This window comes from Erpetoichthys calabaricus, chromosome 1 (genome assembly GCF_900747795.2).
Source record: "Erpetoichthys calabaricus chromosome 1, fErpCal1.3, whole genome shotgun sequence".
Classification (NCBI taxonomy): Eukaryota; Metazoa; Chordata; class Cladistia; order Polypteriformes; family Polypteridae; genus Erpetoichthys; species Erpetoichthys calabaricus.
Genome location: NC_041394.2, coordinates 240378901 through 240406102, shown reverse-complemented (window position 1 = coordinate 240406102; position 27202 = coordinate 240378901). Strand labels below are relative to the sequence as shown.

Below are 27202 nucleotides of genomic sequence, written 5' to 3'. Positions count from 1 at the left end.
TGTGCTAAAGGCGTTTTTTTCTTTGGCGGAGGCCGCTAAGGGAATTTGCCAGTACCCCTTCGTCATGTCAAGAGTCGTTATATATTGAGCGTCACCGAGCCTCTCCAACAAATCATCTACTCGATTTGATATGCATCAAATTTGGAGATCTGATTGAATCACCGGAAGTCATTGCAAAACCTCCAGGACCCATCAGGTTTTGGAATCAGAATAATAGGACTGGACCATGGGCTGTGGTTTGGTTCAGTCACTCCCATTTCCAGCATTCGTCTGATTTCCAGCTCCACTTCCACCTGTTTCACCTCAGAAAGCCTATAGGGTCTCTCTTGTACAACCACACCTGGGTCTGTAATAATGTCGCGTTCAACCAGGTCGTTGTGGCCAGGTTGCTCATTAAGTATTCCCGTCATGGACAGGATCATTGATTCCAGCTCCTGTCATTGTTTCCAAGATAATCTGAACCAATGTTAAGGTGTGGATGTTCCGCATAAAGGGAGCGGGGCTGGCCAGAGAAAGGGTTGGTTTCCCTGTCCTTCCACGGCTTCAGCAGATTTATATGATACACTTGTTTGGTCGGTTGACAATTGGGTTGTTTTACCAAATGGTCAATGAGCCCTTTACGCTCCTTGACTTCGTAGGACCAATAATTTAGAATGTGATGAGGGAATGAACACCATAATGTGATCACCTGGCTGGAATTCCAGGAGGGTTGTGTTTTTGTTATAGCACAGCGCCTGTGCTGTCTGAGCACTCTCTAGGTGTTCTTTGAGGACCGGTCTGATTTTAGCCAATCTATCATGTAACTGCGCGATATACTCCAATGTATTAGAGGAGGGAAGGGCCTCTTCCTCCCAACCTTCTGTTAGCATGACGAGGAGACCTCATGGTTGCCTTCCACACAATAATTCAAAAGGAGAGAACCCAGTAGAGGTCTGAGGGACTTCCCGATAGGTGAAAAGGACGAGGGGGAGTAACTGATCCCAGTTTCTCCCATCCTCGTTAACTACCTTGCGTAGCATCTGCTTCAAGGTCTGATTAAACCATTCTACCAACCCTTCTGTCTGGGGAAGAATTCTAAGTAACTTGGCCACTTCCCTGAACGTCTCTGAGGTAAAGGGAGTCCCTTGGTCTGTTAAAACATCTTTGGGGATCCCAACCCTAACGAATAACCCTACTAGTTCCCATGCAATATTTTTTGTATTAGCTGAACGCAAAGGGACAGCTTCAGGATACCAAGTGGCATAACCCACAATGACCAGAATGTATTTATGGCCATGAGCAGAGGGTTTGAGGAGACCTACTAGATCAACAAGAGGAGCACGGTCCCGGCAGGGAATCTGGTGCAGCCGACACTCCGGGCACGAAGCACAGAAGCAACGGTCCTCCTTGTTTATTCCTGGCCAAAATAAAACGTAACTTAATACAATCGAGGGTTTTTTCAGTGCCCAAATGGTCTCCTAGTAGATGGGAATGAGCTAATTCGCAGACCTGCCTCCGGAAGGCACATGGAATCAGCAGTAATATCCTCACTTCTCCCGCATGCTCTGTCACTCGGTACAAGAGTTCATTCTTTATGACGAAGTAAGGTAATCGTGGATTGGGATTGGCGGAAGTGTGGCCGTTAACTGAGACCACCGCATTTCTAGCATTTTTTAGTGAATCATCAGTCCACTGCTCCTTCTTAAATGAGGACAGCATGTTTCGAAACTGAGAAGCCATTTCCTGTATGGGATCTGGGTAGACCTCAGTGGGCGGAGCCTCAGGGGGTTGTGGCCGCCCTTCTGCTTTGTCATACTAAGTCAAAGCATGATACATAGGTACTGCCGAGCACAGCGTGGACACAGTCAGACCGGTATTATCCTTGTCCATCACCAAACCCACCTTAGATACAGGCGTTGTGTTCTTACTGCTTATACTGTCAGACCAGTCCTGCCCCAATATTATGGGATAAGGTGGATTAGGTAGTACAGCATATGAGGAGGATTTATAGAAACGGGTATCCCCATGTATGCATCTCAGACTGGTCTTAAGTTGTAGCCACTGTCGCGGTAGAACAAAGGGGCAAGCAACAATGAAGATGTTACTCCCCTAGTCAAACATCACGGTGACCTTCTGACTATTCACCAAAACAACACCTGTATAAGGAAGAGACAAAAGGTTCATTAGGGCACAGTACCTTTCTCCCTTGCTGTGTGAGCAGTCTGTTGGCTCGGCCGGGCATGCTGGAAATATATGTCCAATCCCTCCACACTTGAAACAGCGGAGGGGAGGGGGGGGGCTGTATGTCTTCTCCCTTCTTTTAGTCGGAGTGTCTGTGGTTTGTCAGATGGGCTCAGGGGCATGTACTTGTCTAGGTTGGCGCGAAGACCCCACCAACTCTCCTAATTTACAGACCGCCTAGTGCCTTTCCACCACTTCAATCAGGGTGTCCATGGTAGTATAACTCTGCCGGTGGACCTGCTGGTCGAGATTGTCTGGGAGGGCAGTCACGAAGGTCTTGCAGGCGAGCTGCTCAACCACTTGCTGGGCGGAATTGACATCTGGCCATAACCAACGCCCCAGCTTACTCCAGACCTTGAAGGCCTGCGTTCTTATAGCCCTCTTGGGGTCAAACTGCCACTCATGCCAGTCCCTCGCCTGCTGAGCCACCGATACGCCATAGCTCTTGAACACCTCCCACTTGAGGGTTGTGTACTCAGCGACCTGCTCCTCAGTCAGGCCCTCTGCACATCCCCTTTCAAATACTGCGCTAGTATGTACACCCACTTTGACCTCGGCCATGTATTGCACCTGGCACTGTGCTCAAATATTAGGAAATATGACTGTACATCGTCCCCCTCTGTGAGATAAGTTAATTGAGGGGGTAGAGACCGGGCAGTTTCCGACCTTACCATGGCCGCTGCACAAGCCTCTGCTTCCGCCAGCTGGGTCCGAGTCTCTCCCAACTGTAACTTGACCATCCCAAGCTCGGCCATGATAGTGCCCAGGACGGTGTTCAGGTCTTGCTCCTCCGACATGGTACCGGAACAATAATCCATGCCAACTACGCCATCTGTAATAGAAAGAAAATTTGACAGCCAGTCAGATAAAGTTTTGGGGAACTGCCCTGTATAATGTCCAATGGACAGGTCAAAATAATGCTGAAACATAAAGGTTCAACCAAACATTTGACAAAATAACATTGCAAATAGGGGGGTATTTATACAGAGAATCAAAATGGCTACAAGAAATTAAAGGGGGTAAGTGACGTCTTGGCTCCGACTTGTTCGTGACATCATCGAGGAGGGACGGAAAGACAAGTCGGCCATTTTGGCTCTGCGATACAGCAGTTTATTTTTCTTCTTTGCTTCTGTGGAAAAAGAGAGAGAGAGGTTAGTACCCTTTTGTAGAGTTCTGTCTCACTGTGGATTTTGTCGACTGTCTCCGAAGCGTGTGCGCGTGCGTAACACCAGTGTCTAACACAGTGCACTGTCCCAAATTGCTTTAAATTTTAATTTATCATTCCAGTCCCTAAAAAAGATAAAATAAGCTGCCTCAATGATTACAGGTCTATTGTACTTACATCAGTTCTAATGAAAATATTTGAACTCCTTTTTCTCACTCATCTTAAATCTATTACTGCTCCTCAACTTCACCCACACCAGTTTGAATAGGACAAAGAGATCTGTGGACAATGCCATAAGCACATGCCTTCATTTTATGCTAGAACTGTAAAGGAACATATGCAGGTATACTATTTGCAGTCTAGTTCAGCATTGTCCCTATTGTCCCTGAACTGTGGTTAACTAAGTATCTACAAACTGACCCAAAAGTTTCTATCTGTAAATGACAAACAGAAAACAGTGTGTTTGGAGGGGATCTCACCTCTCAAACTGTCTCTATATCAGCACAGATGTCCCTTAAGGCGGTGCATTTTCCCCACTACCCTTTTCCTTGTACACCAATAACTTTAGATCCACTGACATTTCGGTAAAAATGATTACGTTTGCTGATGATGCCACCATTTTTATAGTAATTACTAATGGTTATGAAACAACATATAGAAAGGAGGGGACTCATCTTGTGTCTTGGTGTCCTACCAATAACCTGGTACTCAATGCCACCAAGACAGTGGAAATGGTAATTGACTTTTGCAAACAGCAGTTACCACCCTTCTCACTAGAAATTAATGATTCTATGGTCAATATGGTGGAACTGAAATCCTTCAAATTTTGGACTTAACTAAAACAAACACTCTCAGCTGGGGCATTAATACCACTTCCTTCACTAAGAAGGCTCAGCAACGGATGTTATTTTTAATCTAGTTAAAGAAATAAAATTTTTCCCAGCCCATCCTAGTACAATTCTTCAAAACCAAATTAAAAGTGTCTTCTAATTCTCTATTGTCATCTGGTTTGGTTCAGCAATGGTCCACTCCAATATAAATTATAGTGTGTTGTGAGGTGAACTCATCCATCTGTTACAGACCTAAATGCATTCAATGTCATGAGCCATGTCAAATGAATCACCACTGTCTTACCTCACCCAGGCCATCACTTGTTGCAAAAACTTCCCTCTGGTAGATGCCTTAGGTTAATTAACACTAAAACTAATAGACACCTAAATAGTTTCTTTTCCAGAGCCATAGCCTTTTCAAACCAGTAATTTGTCCCGTCTTCCTCATTTTTGCATTTGTTCTTTCAGAATCAAATTCGCAAACGCCCTTCAAAAATAAGTCACTTCATTATAAGCAGGCTGTTCCATTCTCGCAGTGTTACAGATCGTCATCCAGCATCTCATATCGTGTCTTTTTCCCCTGTTATCATCAGCAAGGCTGTATTTATAATTCCATGGAAGTCTCCACCTGTCTTCTCAAGCCTTCTTGGACTTGAAAGGTATAACGAGAAAGCTCCAGGGGTTCCTGGAAAGCAGAGCTCATCACACCAGTGAATACCTTGCTGTCAATCATCCGTCCAGCCTCCGCCCATCTCTAGGGTGACAATGCTGGCAACTACAATATTTACGGTTTAGGGTTGCCAGACGTCCCTTATATACAGGACATGTCCCATATTTGATAATTTTGTCCCCTGTCCCGTACTGACCCTTCAGGGACACCCAAATGTCCCATATTTAGTTCATTTTCAAATTTCGTAATAAAAATATACTTTTACTACCTTCTTACGGTACTTAGTTGTAACTTTATAAGTAATTATACTTTCTTTTCTCAGATTCTCTTGATAAAAATAACCCAAATGTAACGAGGAAACTAGTGTTTGCTGCCTGTTTGCAACTTGTTCAGTTGCTGTGCTTGGCTGAGGACAGCGAAACTGTTACAGTTTTGCTCTCCAGCCGCACTGCTGTGCAGGTCTGTATCAGCATTGCAACATACAGTGTCAACAAAGTGTGTTGTTACTACAGTAATCCGCTACTTCGCGGTTCACTTTCCGCGGATTCACGACTTCGCGGGTTTTTAAATACAAGTGATTGCCCGCCTATCGCGGAAGTTATGTTCCAGACCCATCAGCAACAGGAGAAAATCCACGATATAGAAAGACCATATAAATAAACATTTTTATAGTTTAAGCCTTAAAATACCCATCCCACATGCTTTAAACACATGCAAACTTATAAAACACACTTTGTTAACACATATAATATGTGAATGTCGGGCTAAGGATATGAGTAACATCTCACTATTATAAAACATTTTAACTTCACGCAAGACAAGACAGTGAGACAGGAAAATAGGTGATGTACACCTAAAAGCCTGATTGTACAGGCTTTTAAATTATTGACACGCAGAGCGACAAGCAGCACAAAGCCAGCACAAAGTCCACTTCTCCTTAGCGTTCATTCAGCTCCCCACCCCCTTGATAATGCGAAGTGGCAGGAGCGTACTGCACTTCCGGGGAGGGGAGGTTTGAGCGAAGGTGCGTTCAGCTCTCAAACCCCCCCCCCAGCCCCCCCACCCCCCCCCCCCCAGACACACACACACACTCCTCCTCCTTCCAAACGGGCAGAGCGACAAGCAGGCATTTTGGCAGAAGCAGCACAAAGTCCATTTCTGCTCAGCGTGAGTTCAGCTGCCCCCCTTCACAAAGCGAGTGCAGACACATTGACGTCTGATCGCTGCGTGCAGTATGCAGTGTTGGTCTGCGGTGTTTAATAATGCAGAAAGTGTTTAAGAGCATAGGAAGTGTTTATAAGAGTGTGGGAAAGGTTAACAAGAGAGTGAGAAAGGTTTATAAGAGTTTGGGAAGGGTTTATAAAGCCTTAAAATATGTATAAATAATAAAATAAATATAGGTCGCTACTTCGCGGATTTTCACCTATCGTGGGGGGGGGCTCTGGAACGTAACCCCCGCGATAGGTGAGGGATTACTGTACTTGCCACGGCCCACTTTTTTTCTAACTGCCTGTATTAAATAATAATAATATTTCTCTGTTGTCTGTATTAAATAAATATTTTCTAATTATTTCACTTTTACAGAATTTGTTTTAGCTTGTATTAAATAATTTTCAAATGATTTTACTTTTGTTTTCCTCATAACCCATTAAAATCCTTGCTTTTTGTTTTTAACTTATGTCTCTACTTTTATATAATGTATTGGTCTGGGTGTGTAGGGGGCATGTATAAATTTATATATATATAGTAATATAATTTTCTAATCTGGAAACCCTAGTTTAGACTAGCTGCGCAGGACAAAAAACAACCCAAAGACTCCCTAGCAGTTTTACTATATTTGTGAACTACGAGAGGTGTTCGCTAACTCTTAAAAATTAGCCAGGCCAGAGGACGTGGACCCTCCTCTGCTTGCTGCCCCACTGGCTTTCAAAAAAGACATTGGCGATACTGTATCTTAGCTGTATCGCAGGCATGTGAGTCCTATTAATCTCTGTCTTGAGAAAATACCTACAGATAGAAAATGTTTTTAGTGAAAACTTCAAGGCTTGCACTCCGCTGCTGAGGTGTTTCACTTACATGTTGTTGAACTGCAGCATTTGCTTCCTTTAGACGTTGTCCCCAACTGTGTCATTAGTACGATGTCCTTGTTGCACGGTGGCGTTTGCTGCACATGTCTTTTGTTGTGAGAACTGAAATGCATGCAAGCACCGAAAAGATTTAAAAGTGCATGCATGCGCCATCTAGTGGCTGTGGCAGAGTGGACTGCTCCATACACACAGGTCTTTCGTTTATATATGTCTTAATGATATTTTTCAGGGCATTGTGCAGTGTTTTGTGCTGTTGCCCCACAGCTCTGGGAGACGACATTCAAATCTTGGCCCAGTAACTCTCTGTTCTTCCTATGCATTTGTATTTTTTTTTTAAGATACTCTGGTTTCCTCCTAGACTCCCAAAGTATGCTTGTTGGCTTAATTGGGGTATCTCATTTGGTCCAAAGTCAATGAAAAATAATTACAAATTGATCTTTAAAATTACCCATTTAATATTATAGTAGGGCTGCCAAATTTAACGCATTAAAACATGCAACTAATTTTCAAAGTTATACCATGTTATTTTTCCATAATCACGTTAATCGACACCCCTTTCTATCTATGCCAATGGTTTCCACACTGAAGGCTTTGGTCCCTGAGAGGCTGGCATTATTAAAAACATCAATTAGTTTTTGAATAACCATACATTTGACAGAAAACATTGTTGTTACATAAAAGTAATCGTATATGATTAGTTATACCCAAAAGAAGCGTGGTACACAAACAGCAAGGGAACCAAAAATACATCAATAAATAAACTGGTCAAAAGAGGGCCTCAAAACGACACACAGCGGGTGAACCCACATCACCACATGGTTTGAGTTAACTGCGCCTTCTCGCGGTGCTCCTGAGGTCCTCCAGTCTTTCCAAATCGAAGCCTTTCAAATCTCACATTGGCTCCAAGAGAGAAGTTCTTTCTGGCTTTTCACAACTCACACCAAAGCTATTGGATGTCAGTGAAAGGGAACATCTCAGGTGAGTGCCATCTGTCTCAATCCCAAAACCCACAATCACACAAGCAGGCTGGGCAGCGTGTCTGTCTGTCTGTTTTTCTTATCTCTCAGATTAGGTCAGCTGTCGTTAAAAGTTTTTAATTTTGGTGAACGTCTTTTTTGTCATTGTTACAACCACTTTTAGAAATGGGCAGACTATGACAGGCTAATATACAATGAAGACAAATTTTCACAATTATTAATAAAAAAGTAAATGTGTCTAACATTTCATTTTAGTATTACTAATATTAATCAACAGTGCAAAGATATTGTTTCAGACAGAGTTGCCAATGTTTGGTAACCTTCATTCTTTCTTTAAAAATAAATACAGGAATAGGCTACCCTTAGAAGCAGAACTGTGCATATAGTTATCAAAACTGGAGTCGTTTACTTTGAGATATTTTCAAGTTTTTGACCTGAAGTAATTTGTAACTTTAATAATAACTTTAGTTATTTTGGATTCATGTATAATTATGGAAATTTTAGGCTTTCTAATTTGTATTCCTTTTCAAACCATGCTATTGTCCTTACATTAGTTAAAACAACTCATGAAAAGAGTACTTGATGTGCATAAGAAAAACTAAAAGACATACACAACCAAACAAAACATTCTCTGTAAACAATGGTTAGAATTCCCAAATTCAATGTTAGGGGTAATAATAATAATAATGGGTGGGAGTTAAAAAGTGTCACTTTTAGTTGTGTCTAGTTAGAGTTTAGTACTTAAGTCTAAAAAAAATATATGATTACTTCAATATTTCAACTCCTGAAAGTGGTTCATCAAGAAAAAAGGCAGAAAACCCTTGGCCTAGACATATGATGTGACATTTAATCACATGCAGTATCTGTCAATAGCCTGCAGTAGTTAAGCATTTGCTTTGATTAACACCTCAACTATTATACAGAATCATACAGTGTTACTACTAATGGTGAGTGAACCCCATGGATTTGCATTGCTGTGAAGTCACGGAAATGTTCATGGACATTGTATTGAGGTTACCAGGAAAGTAGGAACTGAACTTTTGTTTTGTGTGGATAGCACTGGCGTTCTGTGTTCTTAAATGTCCCTAAGGGCTAGGGAAGCATCTACCAACAATATGGGACCAATTATTGTGGTCAGAAATGTGAGCTGAGCTTTGCGGAAGCTGTACTAACCACTGTACCTCAGTGCCTCAAACAACAAATGGCTTAACCAGAATTATAACCATAAACAAAAATACAACAAACAGATAGATAGAACTTTATTTGTCCCTGGGGAAATTTGGCAAATGACTATAAACTAACAAAAATTATATGTATAGTTCCAATCTTGATACACACATTTGCAGAAGGATGTGACTCTTCCATTGTTTGAAGTGGCTCAGGCAACAGATGGAATGTCTTTTTTGTTTTCCATGTATGTGTGCAGGTGCTTTGCATTTCTTACTTCCATGAAAAAATAGAAATGCCTTGTAAACAGTAAAAAATCTTTTGTTATTAAAATTATTTGACAGGCTCAGGGAGAGGGCTCCTTTAAGGTTTGTTTTGGATGAACCTGCAGCACATGGCTAATTATGCATGAAAATTACCCATGTACTGCTACAGGGAACAGTGTGATATATCTGTTGGCACTACTAGTAATATTCTGCTTATGGTCAGCTAATGTACCATCCATCCATTTTCCAACCCGCTGAATCCGAACACAGGGTCACGGGGGTCTGCTGGAGCCAATCCCAGCCAACACAGGGCACAAGGCAGGAACCAATCCTGGGCAGGGTGCCAACCCACCGCAGGACACACACATAAACACACCCACACACCAAGCACACACTAGGGCCAATTTAGAAACACCAATCCACCTAACCTGCATGTCTTTGGACTGTGGGAGGAAACTGGAGACCCCGGAGGAAACCCACGCAGACACGGGGAGAACATGCAAACTCCACGCAGGGAGGACCCGGGAAGCGAACCCAGGTCCCCAGGTGTCCCAACTGCGAGGCAGCAGCGCTACCCACTGCGCAGCTAATGTACCCCTAAATGAAAATATTACAAGTTTTTTTTTTTTTTTTTTAAATGCATGAAAGTGGAAAGCTGGTATACTGATTGGGTCTTGACATCACGCATGCCCAAAGAAATAGGAAACAGTGTTCATGCATTAAAGTTCTGCACATGGCTGCTACAGATCTGTGACATCACATCATGGTGCATTAGGAAAAAGATGTTTGTTTAAGCTGACTGAAAGTCAAATTTCCAGGAGAATATTCAGTAAACAAGATCACTAGCAATTATAGTATGTTCACTACGAAAAATGCTTTGGCAAATTTCGGCGATCAGCACTAATCATTACTTTTATTGGTGACCAAGATCCAAGATGTTACTCCTCTTCACTGCATTAGGTTTATATTAATGGTGTGGCCTTAACTTCAATTTTGGGAATCCCTGTTCTAAGCTATTCTGTTAACAATTGCCGAGAAACATGAAATTTTATTATGCTTGCTTTTGATTTAAAACTCTCCAAAATAGTTCAAAGGACAAAACTGTCAATACATGTAAACTTACAGTGAGCAAATTTACAGTAAATTTCTCAGATTTACATCATCTTTAGCTTATCACTTAAGAGCAAAACATGCCTGATGTGACCATCAAGAACTATTATCATTAGGAAGCAAAATCTGAATCACACTATAATTTATGAATGTACAACTCAACTTTATAAAATTTATACCATTAACTATCAATATCAGACTATAGACCTCTAAATTTACTTGAAGATACAGGAGTGAGAGACATCATTCAGCAAGGTCTGACAATTCTTACACATTAACTTCACATGGGACAAAAGTGTCACAAATCAAGAATGTATATAAAAGGCACATACTGTATTTTTATAGTTTGATCAGCTAAGAAGTTGGAGAGCAGTCACATTCACAAGGGATACTGGACATCACTGAATCATCTTGGTTAAAAATGCAATTAATCATGTGACGTGATCAATCATGATTAAAAATTTATATTGTTTGGTAAGCCTAATTTACAGACACATAGCCTTAAACTTTGTATACTGGATTAGAGGTACCAGTAAATAGTCTTGTTGAAACCTGCTCCTTTTACTGCAGGCTGGGTTACTCTGCTTGGGTCTGTGTATAAGAAGAAAAGAGTAGGTAAGGAGAACTGAGTGTTAGACTGAAGAAAAAAAATCAAATATTAAAACACACTGTGAAATTGACTGTAAGAAAGGCAATATGGAAAAAATAAGGGCCAGATCGTGAACAAAATAAATAAATAAATAGGCAGAAAAGAATAATTAGCTTTACTCATAACTAAAGCAGGATGGGGATTAGCACTCCTTTCTTGCTGCCACGTAATAAGAAAATAATTTTGTCCAGATAACTTGCAATCTGATACCTTCAATGCTGTACTATACCATCTGAGAACAATCAGTAGGATAAGCGTTAATATGGTATTTGCCAATGAGCAACAAATGTGTTTTAGGGGTAAAGAAAAAGAATAAGTATCTATGGCAATGAAATAAACAGTGACTACCTACATACCAAGTGATTAGAAGGACAGCTTAAAAGGTTGCACCACACAATAATATGCAATTCAATCAACACAAAAATCTATTCTTTAGAATTAGAGTCTGCATCTGCCATCTTGAAGAATAAGTACCGTTATCAATTTTCCAACCTGCCTTAAGAAATTTAGGATCTTGGAAATGTCTGTTGTAAACTCATCTATAAAAAAATCTCTGTTATTTACAAAGTTGGCATACAGAAAATGTAAAGCAAACTGATTAGGGCTGAAAATTTTTAATTTATTTTAATTTACTTTACACAATTACAACAATTGTTACCAGAACTGGACATTCAACCCAACAGGCTTGTCCATCCTATCTGCCTAGATTGTCAAAAATAAAAACAAAGTCGTGCTTTGAAGGTCCTCAATGTCCTGTTCTCCACCATATTCCTTGATAATTTATTCCACGTGCCTAAGGTTCTTTGTGTATCTATGATCTGCTTCTAACAACTGAGAGGATGTGGCAGATGTTTTCTGACTGGCCGATCAACCACACACATTACCTGGTAGGTAACCATCCAAATAATCGGGTTGCGATTCAGAGCTATGAATGTAATATTCTGATCTTCACCCTTTCAAGTAAGTGAAACAGCCTCCAAAGCACAATGTCAGACGATTTGTCTCAGGTGCTGACGTCTGAGGTTCCGTCCCTGTAGGGAAAAGCAAAAGTGGATACACTTGATGAGCCCTAATTATGGTGAAACATGTGTTGTGAACTCTTTGTATTATTTGGCAGGTACTGTATCATATATAAAATATATATATATGTTTATGTCTGCGGTGGGTTGGCACCCTGCCCGGGATTGGTTCCTGCCTTGTGCCCTGTGTTGGCTGGGATTGGCTCCAGCAGACCCCCGTGACCCTGTGTTCGGATTCAGCGGGTTGTATGTATATATATATATATATATATATATATATATATATATATATATATATATATATATATATATACAGTACTGTATGGTTTTTCCAGTTCTTCTGTGGTGGCAATCTGTGCCACCAGCACCTTTTCAAGGTACCATTCTGCCAGATGTCCACATGACCATCATCATCAATTTCCTCCATTTGAAGCGTGAAAGCCATAAGGACTAATTTAGAATATCTATGTTAGGTAGAATACCCAGTGAACCCCTGCAGATTTTGTTTTTCTCTCCCACCTGACTGGAGTCATTTTTTTTCATTTTTCCTGTCCTCCTGGCCATTCAACCTTACCTTTTTGTTTTATTACATACTGTATAATATTATTGCCTAATCTTGTTTGTTTTATATTAACTTACTTTAATTGAATTTTATTAAGCACTTTGAGCTACATTGTTTGTATGAAAATGTGCCGTATAAATAAATGTTGTTGTTGCTGTACTGTAAGGTTACACAGAAATCATTTTAAACCTTAAGACTGATTTTCAGTATTGAAGACTTTCATGTAGTATCATTATTTGGATAACAATGTTATTTTAAATCTAACCTTTTTTTTTTTTACACATTCATATATCTGAATGTGTAACATTGCCATTTTTGATAATAGATAGATGGTTGCAAACAGGACGGACATAGATATATTATATTCTAATAGTCTATCTTCAAATTCTTTCCACAAGAACACAAATTAATAAATAGTGTGTGTTGAACTTGTGTGCTGCATCTGCTTGTGTCAGGTTTAGGGAGCTGTGTGCCCCCTGCAGGTGTGAAATGACGTAGTTGGCAGGATTCCTGGCCATTGCAAGGCAGGGACCTGCAAATTTATTCTTGTGGTGACCTAAAACAGTAGCATGAGTGCACACACGTGGCGGCATCAGCAACACAGTCTGAAGACACCAATTTAAAACACAGCCTTGTTGGATTCCATGGGCGCCGCTTGGGGTGCTACAGGACCTGCTGAATCAATTATTGCAGCACTTCTGCCACACTTGGAAGCACTGCTGGAAGCAGATTACGAGATACCTGGAGCACTTTCGAGTGCTTTGTACAAGGAGCCCCCTCACTCCATTTGGGGACTAGAGTCAGGAGGAAGGGAAACGAAGCCCCCCGGGAGGAGTGGAGGTGGAAGGAAGATAAAGCGAAAGAGAGAAGAAAAGAAAGTTCTGTGTGCTGTGCAAAAAATCAAAAATGTGTGTGCTGAACTTGTCATGCATCTGCTTGTGTTGGGTTTGGGGAGCTGTGAACCCCCTGTAGGCAACCATATATATGTTGAAGGTAATGTTAGTGTGCCCAAAGTTAGACAATTTATGGAGTGTTAGAATGTAAATCCATTCACACAATATATTTTACTCTACAGAAATAGCTACTGTTGGTACATGCATTATGATGGGTTAAAACTTCAAAATTCAGCTTTATATATTAGAAGTGATATGCTAGCTTCATCAAATTCTTGATATTTGTAAGGACGAATCTTATACTTAAATTACATGTAAATTGGTGCTTATTATTAAAATATTTTGTGCTTGTCGGCTTTTTAATGCCTTTAAGTTTCAGCTGTCCTTTATAGTGTTATGAGAAATTTGAAATCGTTGCTCAACTCCACAGTAGTTACCCAGGTGATATTCAAAATCTTTGACATACTTTTCTGCTGAAATTGATTAATGACATCACAAAGTAGCAGCTTGTAGCAAGACAGAACAGTACAAGAGTATGAAGTATGTGGATCTAGATGAAAGGAAACCAGAATAACATGTGAATTAATTCTGCACGTCTCTGTTTTACAGCTTTATCCATCGCCCAGCCTGCAGGCTCACCTGTCAGATTTTTCTGCCAGCGATCAACAGCAAGGAGGCTCTTCTGTCACTGGAAGGAACGTACTGCTGCTTTGGCTGATACAAGAACTTCACTCCTCTGAAGCAAAGCATTTTACTGATCATTTGCCAGGGTAATATTTTTAAAGCATCACAAACAAAAGTTCCTCTCAGTTGTTACCTAGCATGTATCTTTAAGTAGAAGGGTGACTTATAAGCAATTAGACTACTTTTTAAAGTTTCTTCTTATTACTAAGGTTTTTGGTATAGTCACGAAAAGGTTGAATTGTTCTGGTATGGGCAAACAATGTATGTTATTTCTGAGAAAACAAAAAAAAAAAGAAGTTGTGTAATGGTTGCATGGTGGGATGTGTACATTTCAGTAGGATGACTTTGTTGTTGATGTCCTGGGTGCAACTACATTGGTGATTAGTCAAATGAATAAATAAACAGATGACAACTTGCATTCCGGTAACATCACCTGTGGAAGCCCATGATCTGCTCCTACTCTATAATGTTAAACCTCATAGGATGATGAAAAACCTTTGTTTTTAACTTTTTCTTTTAAACATATTTTCTTAATCTGGCAATTTAAAAGTGTCTTTTATTACAAGAAACTACAAGAGTAAAATGTTTTTTTGCCATTGCATTGACATCTCTCCTGTTCCAGTGTTAGGGCTGGCATGTTACATATAAACTCAAAGCACAGGGTATACAATTTTATCCAGGCAGTAAAGAGTTCACATCCACAAAAAAGTATGGCACTGTACACCGTAACATGTGATGCATGACAAGAAATAAGAATACAGAAATTGGTCATTTAGAGAAAACTCTATACAGTAGATTTAGGCCACTGAAAACTTGTTTTGGAGGGGTACTGAAGCCACACTCCGGTTCATACAGACAATACACGCAGATGTTACACATGTCTGAGCTCAGTGAACAATTTAGTCTCCCGGGATGTGGCATGAGATGGTGTGAAATATGAGGGATGGTTTTATTTGTGACATAGAATATGGCCAGTTTTTTTTAAAGATCATTTTGGCATCTGTGCAGTTCCCTGAGTGATCAGCAGAGGCAGTTTTGTATGCTGATTGTGGGTCATTGATAGTGAACCCTGACTCATCAACCTGCTCTAAATCAGTTCTTAAAGTTGACTCCATTATAAGGTGTAAATATTGTAGCTACTTCCTGCCAGACATAGGCTAACTTGTAATAGAAGACAAAACAGAGGTTTCTTTGTTTAAGAGCAGCCATTGAACCTCTGCACTGTAAATATGTCCTGTTGAGTAAAGCCTCAGTGGTATAATCAGGCATTTATTTTATTATATTGTTTCTGTCTTTTGAAATGTATTCTGCAACCCTACACTGGAAAAAGTGGTGCTTAAAATTAATTTAAAACCAGTAATAAATTGAATATACCTGTTTTATGCATATTTCAAATAACAGTTTTCACAGAGCGTGCCATTATATTGTATTTATGAGAGATCAGATAAAGTCTCAGTGGTTATTGTTTCCACAGGCAGGGAAACCATGAGCCACATCAAAAACGAGTTCCATCTAGTGTTCCTGTAGGCTCAGAAAATGGATGGAGGGAACAGAAAGGTAAGGTTTACTGTTTTTTATTTGAATTGTTTGAGATTTGACCTATTTCAAGCCAAGAAATAGTTTAAGTAAAACAAATTAATATTGTTTACTGCTGTTATTTTCTAATCTGCTTAATCCAGACCAGAGTCGCTGGTAAGAGTTGCTGGTATCCCAGCTAACCCAGGGTGCAAGGCAGGAACAAATCCTGGGTAGAGCACCAGTCCAATGTAGGGCAAACACACACACACACCAGGGCCAATTTAGCATCACCAATTCACAAAACAAGTGTGTTTTTGGACAGTGGGAGGAAACTGGAAGACCTGGAGAAATCCTCACAGACCCAGGGAGAACATGCAAACTCCACTCAAGGAGCGACCGGGATGCAAATCCTGGTCTGCTTACTACGAGGCAGCAGTACTACCAATGTGCCACTGTGCCACGCAATATTGTTTACTGTAATCAATCCATATTTGAAAATAATTAAAAAAGAATCCGTTGTTTGATTTGTACCAGGAACTGTAGGACATTTTATAGATAAACATCTTGTCAATGCCACCAAATGAGAATATATTAGTGTACCACCAGCCAAGAAGCATGGTTTTTCTGTAGTTGGTCAAGGACAAGAACTGATTTTAACAATCATGTAGAGCCTCTGCTATGTAACCCGTGATGACACTATAATGTGTTTATAAAGTCCTAGAAAACATGATGTGGGCCAGGATAAAGTGGGAAAAGACATGCATTTAGAGATTGACAGTTGAGTAGGTATGGCGTGTTAAGGCATTGTGGTCCCTCGAAATTTCTTCAGCCAAATCCGCCGTGGTGGCTCTGAGGCTAAGGATCTGCACTGGCAATCGGAAGGTTGCCGGTTCGAATCCCGTAAATGCCAATAGGGACTCTGCTCTGTTGGGCCCTTCAGCAAGGTCCTTAACCTGCAATTGCTGAGCGCTTTGAGTAGTGAGAAAAGCGCTATACAAATGCAAAGAATTATTATTATTAAATCCTATACTTCTTCACATAGGTTTTGCAGTAGGCCCTCTCATGAAGAGAATGTGCCCAGAATGGAGTGCTAGCTCCATGTATAGACCAGGTTCAGTGTTTGGAATCAAACCGTGGAAAGGTTGTTCTACTTACCTGTGAGGTCTCAAGTGCTAAAGTGTAGTAACACTGTTGGTAATCTTAAGTTAATATTGTTTGGTTACAATAAAACCATTTATGCCTAACTAGGAGCTTCATGACCTCTTTTCTAGAAATGTATGCAAAACAACTTTCTCAACATTTCTTCTGGCTAAGCCCAAGAAATGATATCTCACTGACTTATATAGGACAAGAATGAAAATAAAAGGCAGGCAGTGCATAATAAAAAGTAAGAACAAGCACTATAACTTAACAGTAACAGTAATACGCAGAAATTTACAAATACATTCTGTACATTGCTTATGAAAGAAAATATTTTATAAGTAGGCTATTTATAGGAGCTCAAAGTTTGTTAAATTCACATACTACAGTGTTTGCACTGCTGCGTACAAGATAGTATTTTGGTCCAGGTGAAAAGTAGGGTGGGCAGACAACACAAGAATGGCCCTTTACCTCGACCTTCTGTCTTTGACTTCATTGCCTGGCTCTCAATTTAATTCAGTTTGTTTTTGTGTAGCACATTTCACTGAGTACAAGCTGAGAGTGCTGTGACAAGTTCACAGGTAAAGTACAATTCCAAGTTTACAATTAATAATTACACACATACTGCATTACTAATTATATGTAATTAATGTGAGATCTGTATCTGGATTGTATCTAGATTTAATTTAGCCAAATAACAGTTATACCCTGACACAGAGACTGGGGCAAAGATCTGATGTCATATTCTCCTCATAAAGTTCAAACCAAGTTCTGCTTCTGTATGTGGGTATAAAGTGCATTTCCATTTACACTTGTTATCACATTTCTGACCACCTCTGTATGCGCTCCTAGTTATCCATTCACAAGTACATTGACGCCTGGTATTAACTGCTGTCAAGTGCTTTCTGATTTTGATTGGAAGAGTGAAAATTAACTTTAATGCCAATTGTAAAAGTGATTTATTGGTTTGCTATCTGGTGGCACTGATGTGAAGAATTTGAGTGAATAGAATGGGATTTTAATGGCACCTCGCTGTCTCAATTGAATACATGTGAACTGGGAGATGAAAATGAGTTTTAAGAAAAAAGGAAAACTTGAAACGTTGTTTAAAAAACCTCTGACCCTGGTTATTTTTTCTGGATGACTTTACTTTGGTCCAGAGTCTGCACTTTAGAGGTACATAGCTTATTTTTATTGAACTTTAAACTGTGCACACAATTTTCTCAGCTCCTAACTAGTATCAAGGGGTCTCATTATATATAGGGTTTTATAAAAAAAAAAGTCAACTCAAGTCATATTTATTTATATAGCACATTTAAAAGACAACCAATGTCAATCAAAGTGCTGCAGAATAAAATCGATTAAGGCAAAACAAACATTTAAGCAAAATAAAAGAGAAGGTTAAAAGACACATTTTAAAGGTTAACACAGTGTATAAAAACACAAGAACATACCATCCTTACAAAATTGTTCTTTACCCAAAAACCATTCTTTAGCACACCTCTAAATCAACAATAGAAGGACACTTAAGAACAACATTAAACAATCAGAAAAAAATCTCCTAGTCTAACTCAGCACATTATAGCTGATCATGTCACTGACGATTGTAGCAAACAGATAAAATTCTGGTGGAAACTATGCATTTGATCAGTTCTTGCCATAGAAATAATATACCACTAGGGGGTGCTCCTTACAATGAATATACAATATACAGTATTTGTTACTTTATTTTGTTTTCCAATGATCAGTGCTGTCAGTAGAATGAAAACAGAGCTTGACGTTCTTCATTTTGTGATGCTGGGGCACACACAGCTGAGTAATACTTTTTCTGTATGTTGCCTCCCATCCTCGATTAACAGCATTTCATATACATAAAAGCTTTCACTAAAGTCCAATGTTCATTAATAAACCATAATGCCCATGTACTGTATGTACCTGTACCGTGAAACCGAAGTGGTGGCCTCAATGCCTGCTCTGCCAGACACCTGAGTGTGTATTTCAAATAAATGCTTGAAACTGCTGTATTAAATTTATCTTACCAAAGTTGGTTTATGTCCAAATTTTAATTTTGTTTGCAGACAGATGCACGCTTCCTTACATCAAACAGATTTTCACAGACCCGCCCCTGGAGCTGAAGCCTCAGTTTGATCCCAAACTGAAAGAATACCACGTGGATGTGCCATTTGATATGGTGACTGTCTGGATTAGAGCTGAGCCCATTAATTGTCACTGCCAGGTGCATCTGGACGAGAGAAGAGGGCCCAGGTAGGCAGTCCTATCATCTGTCTTGGGTTTTATCTCCTAACAGCTGCTACTGTTGACAATCTAATCCCTATCAGTTTAGAGGGGCTCACTGCCTCTTCACACCTCGATTATGTGAAACATCTTTCAAATGTGGCCCACTTGAGGCCAACATCATTTTGTGCTTTGATGTGCTCTTTGTCTCACTAGCCTTGCCCAGATCAGTGTGAATGCAAGTGCCACTCAAAGGATACCAGTTGCCAGTGGAAAATTTGCGACCTTCATGGCTAGTAGTATTACAAAGGGTGCTTTAACTTAACCTTGCTGGCCGTATTGTGCCTACTTGATCATTTTAAAACCAAGAATATTGGGAAACCTTCTAATCAGTCCATTTTCTGGACTTACTTGCTCCATTACAAGGATGCTTGTCAATCAGAGTGAAATAGTCATTCTCACGCCCGACTCAGGTTGACTTTGAGTAACAAATTAACCTAACATTCATGTCTTTGACAAGCTTAACATGGGGTGAAAATGTAAGTGATAATCACAGAGTGGGGAAACTCTGTGGAGTCGTGAGGCAGTGTTATCAGTTTTAGGGTTTTTTTTACAAGCTGAATATATTTCTACGCTTATTTTTTGTATCAATTTTAATTTTGAACTTTGCTTAATTTTTATTATTATTCAGTTAACTTTTCTGTGTCATTTTGTTTAATAGTTATTGCTATTTTTTAGTTTTTAATTGATGGCAATGGTGAACAGTTGCTATGGTGGCCAGAAATCACATCATGTGTTGTCAGTTATATATGAATGAGTTACCATTCAAATTTACAGTATAGTAATCAAAACAAAACCTTTGCAAAGGTGTCTTAATCTTTTAATAACTGTCAATTTTAAGTTTTTTTCCTTTGACTTCAAGTTTTGGTTTACATAATAAATTAGGTGCATGATTGCTCATCCCCTTTTTGACCCCCTGGTTTTGCCATTTTGTCTCTTTCCTCTGATCATTACCTTGTTCATTGTGGCATGTCAGTTTCTCCATGTTGGCAGAATAGACAACAGTGTTAACCACAATACCATCTATATATTACTTTAATGGTACTAAAAATTTCATTAATTTTATAAAATTGGCTATTAAAGTATAACATATGCAAATATTCATGCTGCTGTTTTCAACCCAATTAGCTAATCACCATGGAGAGCAGACAAACAGTACTACACACTTATTCAATTCAGGACAATTTAGAGTTGCCAGCTAGCTTGGCAGCATGTCTTTGGAGTCTGCATAATCACAAAAAGCATATGCAACCTTCACATAGTGAAGGATCGAACCTCCACCTGAGTGCTGTGAGCTGGGCAGGCTAGCCCCACGATACCTCTGAGCTGTCCAGGTATACTCATGTGTACAGCATCATGTTTTAGAGGGGGGATGATGATTAAAAGTCTCCTCTGAGCAGACAGGACAGCAATGTTGTTCCAATCGACGTTCTAATTGAATCCATATAAAAGTTCCTTTTTGCAAAGAATGGACACAGGCATATAAACAACTGCATGTGTGTAGCATTAAAATTCATGGCGTATTTATTGCAAGAGGATGCTTTTGATCCTTTTATACTAAGAAAAATTAAAAATAAAGAAACATTCTTCTTGAAAGCTGCAAAACACAAATCCTTACTTTTCACTTGTGTCTGTGTCTCTATGGAGTGATACTGTAGCTCTCAGGCTTACCTTCCACATTCAGAACCTAAGAAAGAAGGTACACACATAAAGAATTGCAACCTTATTGCAAAAAGAGAGAGATACAGAAAGGGCTTAAAGTACAAAAATCACAAATGTGTTATCTTCTTGGGACTGACTAAGGACTGCTGTCTATTTGGTCTACCTTGTATTTCATAACCCACCAAAATGTTCTCGCTCCCCCTCTCAGCAGATCTTGGCCTCTCTTACCCCCACCAGCTGAGTGTTTTATCCAGTTTTCTCCCAAATCTGTACTCACTGAAATATGATTTGAAATGGAGATGGGTTTGTGTTGAAGCAAACAATTCACAGTGTACTGCCACGTTGGAAGTGGCAATGAGAAAAAGGCAAATCAATCAGGAAATGAAAGGAAAAACTCTTAGTCAAGCATGCAGTTGTTAGAAGCCAGGAAGACAAACAAAATTCCAAGCCCCCTACATTAACCAAAAAAATTTAGTCAACAGTAACATGCAAAGGACTATTAACTAGGACATCACAATTCAAAATCTTGGGCCCTGGCAGTCCATCTTAAATACTCTCCAGGTGATATTACGATACATCACTTCCTGGTGTCAGCCAATTGCAAAAGGCAAGCATTACTATCAACAATATGTTATACTTCAGCCAGGGTTCCTCCCCTGGTTGGGGTTCAGATGTGTCTTTTATGTCTATTTTGTTCACTATTTACATTAACAATGATTCTTTAGTTTCATTATGTCTAAGCATCGGTTATTATATACCATGTGTTTTGAGTGTGGTCCCCCAAGCGGAGGACACTGTGGCCACTGTTCTCCATGTTGTTCTGTCCCACCTGGAGCAGCAGAGGAGCTGCCTTTAATACCATCTTACCCCACAGACTGGTGACCAAACTGTCAGATATAGGACTTCCACACTCCACCTGACTTTGGATCAACGACTTCCTGAGTCTGCGGTGGATTGGCACCCTGCCCAGGATTGGTTCCTGCCCTGTGTTGGCTGGGATTGGCTCCAGCAGACCCTCGTGACCCTGTGTTCGGATTCAGCGGGTTGGAAAATGGATGGATGGATGGACTTCCTGAGTGATCGCACTCAGTGGGTTAGAGTGGGCCCCTACTTCTCCACACCCATCAGCCTCAGCACTGGCTCCCCACAGGGCTTTGTGCTGAGCCCCCTGCTCTATACCCTCTACACCCACGACTGCATTCCTGCCTACCACAGTAACACATTTGTTAAGTTCGCTGACGATACCACAGTAGTAGGGCTCATCTCTGGGGGGGATGAGTCTGCCTACAGGGATGAGATGGAGCGGCTGACAATGTGGTGTAGGAATAACAACTTGCTCCTAAATATAGCCAAGACCAAGGAGCTCATCGTGGACATCAGGAAGAAGGCAGACAACATCCAGTCACTCATTATCAACAGGGACTGTGTGGAGATTGTGTGAGACTTCCGCTTCTTGGGAGTGACCATTAGGAAGAACTTGACCTGGGGAACACACAATGCTAAGGTAGTGAAGAAGGCCCAAAAGAGACTCTACTTCCTAAGGGTTCTCAGGAAGAACAACATCCCTGAGAAACTGCTGGTGTCCTTTTACCACTGCACAGTAGAGAGCATTCCTGGCCTACTGTCTCTGTGCGTGGTTCTCCAGCTGCACAGTAGCACAGAGGAAAGAGATCCACAGGGTCATTAAGGTCGCCCAACAGATAGTCGACTGTCCTCTGCCCTCACTAGGAGAACTACATAGTTCCTGTTTTCTCAGGAACATCAAGAAAATTCTTCAGGACCCATCACACCCAGGACATGCATTGTCTGAACGCCTGCCTTCAGGCAGACATTCCAGATCAAAAAAGACTAAGACAAATAGACTGAGAAACAGTTTCTATCCTTCAGCCATCACCATGCTGAATGCTGCTAAGTGGTCAGTCTGACCAAGTGCACCTTCATGTTTACAATACAATACACTCTCATGTTTACAATACACCCCTAAGTCAACATTGGCTATGGGACAAGTGCAATATGACGTACAGTATGTATGAATGGATAATTTTAGTTTTAACTTGAGTAATTGTGTTTTGTTTTTATTTTATTTTTGCATTGGAAAATTGCACCTAAATTTCATTGTACAATGTCTCACTGCTACAATGACAATAAAGATTTTGATTTGATTTGATTTGAAGAGGCAGGGCCACTTGGCCATCACTGTCAATTGACTACCCTAAAACTTCGCAGTTCAGTATGAATGCGCCAGGTTGTTGGAGAGTCTTCATGTGTTTATGCTATTTTAAATTTAAAATTAAAAGTTTATAACATTAACAAAAATATAGGCAAAAGTGGTGGCCCCTGGATAGAAATCCCCCTTAGTGACTCACCCTTTAGCTTCTCTTACAGGGCTAGGCCTCTGAGGTAGCCACCAGTTGTCTGCTCTGTTGTACTGAGAGTGAAGTAGCTATTGGGCTCGCTCACCAGAATTACTGCTTTAGTATAGCTTAAAAATTGTAATTTGCTTCAGCATGGCCATCTCTTAAAGGTGTAAACAAAATGTTTTTGTTCATAACTTCTCTTTCAAAAGTGATACCATAATGTCTTTGCTCTGGTTTGAGCAGGCCTTCCTGCCCTAAGTGAGCTGGGAAGACCACACTGTGGGACAAGAATATGGAGTGGTCCGCCTCTACAGCCATGCATATTAGCACAGATGACTCCACTAACAAACAGTAACACATAAGGATTTAACCAGATAGATGTGAATGAAAAACCCTCTGTGACCAATCGCAGTCTTTTTTAAAGAACTCTGTTCCACATTCACAGTTGGAACTGTAACAGATTTAATTGCTGAGGGATCACATATCAAACCTGCAGCTCACTCATGGACAACATGAAAAATGTGCACACCCTGTGGCATGCCTGAGACAAGATGTTCCATTTTTTTCTGTGTCGACATAAGAAAGTCAGAGAGCCAAAACGTAGCTGCTTACTATGGCCTTCCCTTAGTTGCCAATATTTTAAAGTGTAAACCACTTTCAGTAAAGTAACCAGCTCAGAATTATTTGGTGTTGTATCCTTTTTAATTGTTTTGGATGGGCACTGAATATAATAATAGCTAGATAAATGTCATATCTTATTTCAGCAAGGAAACGGTTTTATCTGTATGCAGTATCTATTGAAGCAACAGTATAATCCCATATGTCCGCTGTTTTGGACAGTGTGCTCTCTAGTAGCATGGAAGTATTGCCATCTCTGTTTTTTTCCTTTCAGACCCTGCTCTCTTTTTAGCTAGAAGGCCATACATCTTTGTTCAGTTGCCCCTTATCATCCAGGAGGAGCATAGTATGCTTCTATCCAAGCCATCTTTCTTTCATGTTCAAGCTGGTACTACTGCTTAATATTGTTCTTGGCCAAACACCATGCATACATGGCATATTGCCCCATAACAGTCACTTTGCTTCTACAGTGACAACTTTTAAGCCTCTGATTGTACCAGTGTTGCTCCATGACTCTTGCCTGGGATTCATCAGCAGGATTTAACCCTGACTTGTGCGCTTGCCCTTGTATTAAAAGTGTAGCATTTTCAATGTAAGTACAGTACAGTTCCAATTAAAATAGGTTTATAGGATCATTGTCATTTGACACGATAGAAAGAATCTATCAATTTTATAAGCAAAATGGAAGCTATTTCAGGGTCGATTTCACACAACCACTACAAAGTCGTAGATACAAGAGATAAGCTACCAAGTACCATATTGTGATGGATAGCAGTGCTTTGAAGACCTTCAGAAGTTTACTTGATGTATATTTTTTTAAACTTAAGTGTATAGCTGTTTGTAGATAAATGACCCACTCCTGCCAAAATTGATATGTTTTAAGTCACATGGTGCTGGAGTCTACATGCATCACTGGATGGAAAACATGAACTAACCCTGAAGCAGGAAATAGTCAGTTGGATAGGACACTAACCTTTACACGCGCACAAACTTTAACTAAGCCAGTTTAGTTTTGCTAACTAACCAAACCTCCATGCCTTTGGGATGTGGAAGTAAAACTGCATTACAGTGACTGTGCAGGAATTCAAATCCAGTGTCCTAGACCTCAGAGGCAACAGTGCTAGATAGATAGACAGACATATATATTATACTTTATTTGTCCCCAACTGGAAATTAAAATTTTACAGAAGCTCTAAAAATAAATAAATAAATAAATGTGATAAAAACAAACAACAACCCTCCCCACCCCTCACCAAACATGCATAAAAACTTGGCTTGGATAACAAAGAGCTGCTACTGTCAATAACAGGCTTGTAGGTGTCAGTAAGGTAAGGTCAGATCTGCTCGGATTGTGCCACAAGTAATATTTAAAGGCATTAATATTTGGACAGAGTAGTGTACATGAATGGAACAGGCCTTAAAGATGCTGGATTCCTTCTTTGAAATCTTCTTTTACTAATCTTTGTGTCACCTGACATTGTTAAATTTTGGTGACATAAATCATTATTCAGTGTAGCACCCCACTCTACACTCCTTTCCAATGAATAAGTAAGTCTCTCATTTCATTTAGATAGGTAGATAAATAGGTAGATATAACTTTATATGTCCTCAAGGGAAAATTTGGCTTTTTGCAGAAGCTCTTTAAATAAATACATAAATAAGTAGAAAAGTAAGTAAGTAAATACATAAATATACATGCACACTTTGCTCTGAACAAAGAAGAAAATTAAAAAGAAAGAAAACCTCTGACTTCACTGTCACAATGTGACATTATGCTCTTCAATGTAACTCATTTTACCTTTATTCTAAAAAAGTGTCCACAGCATTAATGAAGTGTGCTGCCAAGTGTGTATGCCTTCAGGCTTTTTTAGGATTCAGGAACCTATAAAATTTAGGAGACATTAGTGTATTGCTAACAAGCTGTAATCACATTTTGAAAATGACCTTATGATCTCAATATTATATTTTTTACAGTGCTGCAAACTACCCTGTTGGCTTGGGCATCAATAGAATCAACATCTTGGTGGTGGATGAGTTCCAGCCGCAGCCTGTAATTAAGTCCATTTACACACTCTACATTTACAGAGAAAGCAGGCCCACCCTCCCAGTATTTGATGATTATGTAATGTGTGGATTTCTTCAGGTAACATTTTTGCTGTTGTCTTTACATCTTTCATTTTTACAAAAGATGCCTCCCGGGTTATCCTCAATATGGTGGACAAAATAGAAACAATAATTTTTTTTTTTACCTATTATTATGTTTTCTTGTTTCTTGTTTTGTTTTAGAGACCTATAGTGTCAAAGAATTTTTTTTTGTTATTTAGCATGTCACTAAAGGATAAGGTTTTGTCTGCTTTTTAATGCGCACTTGCCCAAAGACCTTGAATTATGAAATTTATGAATGTAAGCGATTGTAACTTATCTGTCAATGCAGATCATTTGAGTAGGGAGCACTTGGATGTTTTGTGTTTTCCCACAGATTATGGCTTCATATAGTTTCTGAACAAAAGCAACTCTAATTCAATGGTAACATTTTTTACAGAATGCTGAATTTTGTGTTATAGTTTGTTGATGCGAGTGATTTGTATTAACCTTACTGGCTGTTTTGAGGAATACAAAATTGAAGATGATGTAGTAGTATACTAGTAAGCTTAATAGTTTAGGGTTCCGAGGCAGTGTTTTGTGAATCTGAATGTTTTGTTTATAAGAATTATACTAATAAAAATATAGAAATCATTTGTCATGCAAAATCTGTTTAACATGTTGCTTTTGTTCATCCCATGACAGAAGTGAATAATGGAAATTAATAAAAAGGCAAGAGAAAGCTTGTCCAGTGAAGCATTACTGAATACAGATATTAAGCAAATGGAGATTAAGAGGGGACATGATTGAACTGTTTAAAATGATGAAGAGAATTAGTACAATGGATGGCAGTTGTTACTTTTAAAACAAATCTGCAACCGGAACACAGGGGCATAGTCAGGAACTTGTTAAGGGCACATTTCTTCTGAATGTTAGAATGTTTCTATTCATGCAAAAAAACATTCACACATGGAGAGAAGACTTTTAGGGACCTTCAAATCTTGACCTGACTTTTTTTTGGACAGTCCAGCTGAATAGGATAGATGAGCTCAATGGCCTGTTCTCATCGCAACTTTTCTAATGTAGCTTTTCTTATAATGTTTTGTTGTTTTAAGTATCTGTTTATGCACTGTGTGCAATGGATCCAATCAGAAATTTCTGATGAATAGACAGAGGAAAGACTACACAAGACTACATTTTCACTACAAAAAAGTTGATGGGGAACTTCAAG

General features: G+C 39.7%; 1 protein-coding gene across 1 annotated transcript in view; it reads left to right on the top strand.

The window, feature by feature from the left end:
* The window catches only part of cped1 (cadherin-like and PC-esterase domain containing 1), a 329222-nt gene that overhangs the window by 115982 nt on the left and 186038 nt on the right, over window positions 1-27202 (top strand). The window contains exons 11-14 of the mRNA XM_028813109.2: window positions 14225-14385; window positions 15774-15856; window positions 19036-19222; window positions 25864-26032. Of these exons, the coding sequence (XP_028668942.1) occupies window positions 14225-14385; window positions 15774-15856; window positions 19036-19222; window positions 25864-26032 (600 nt within the window). The remainder of the gene's footprint in view (window positions 1-14224; window positions 14386-15773; window positions 15857-19035; window positions 19223-25863; window positions 26033-27202) is intronic.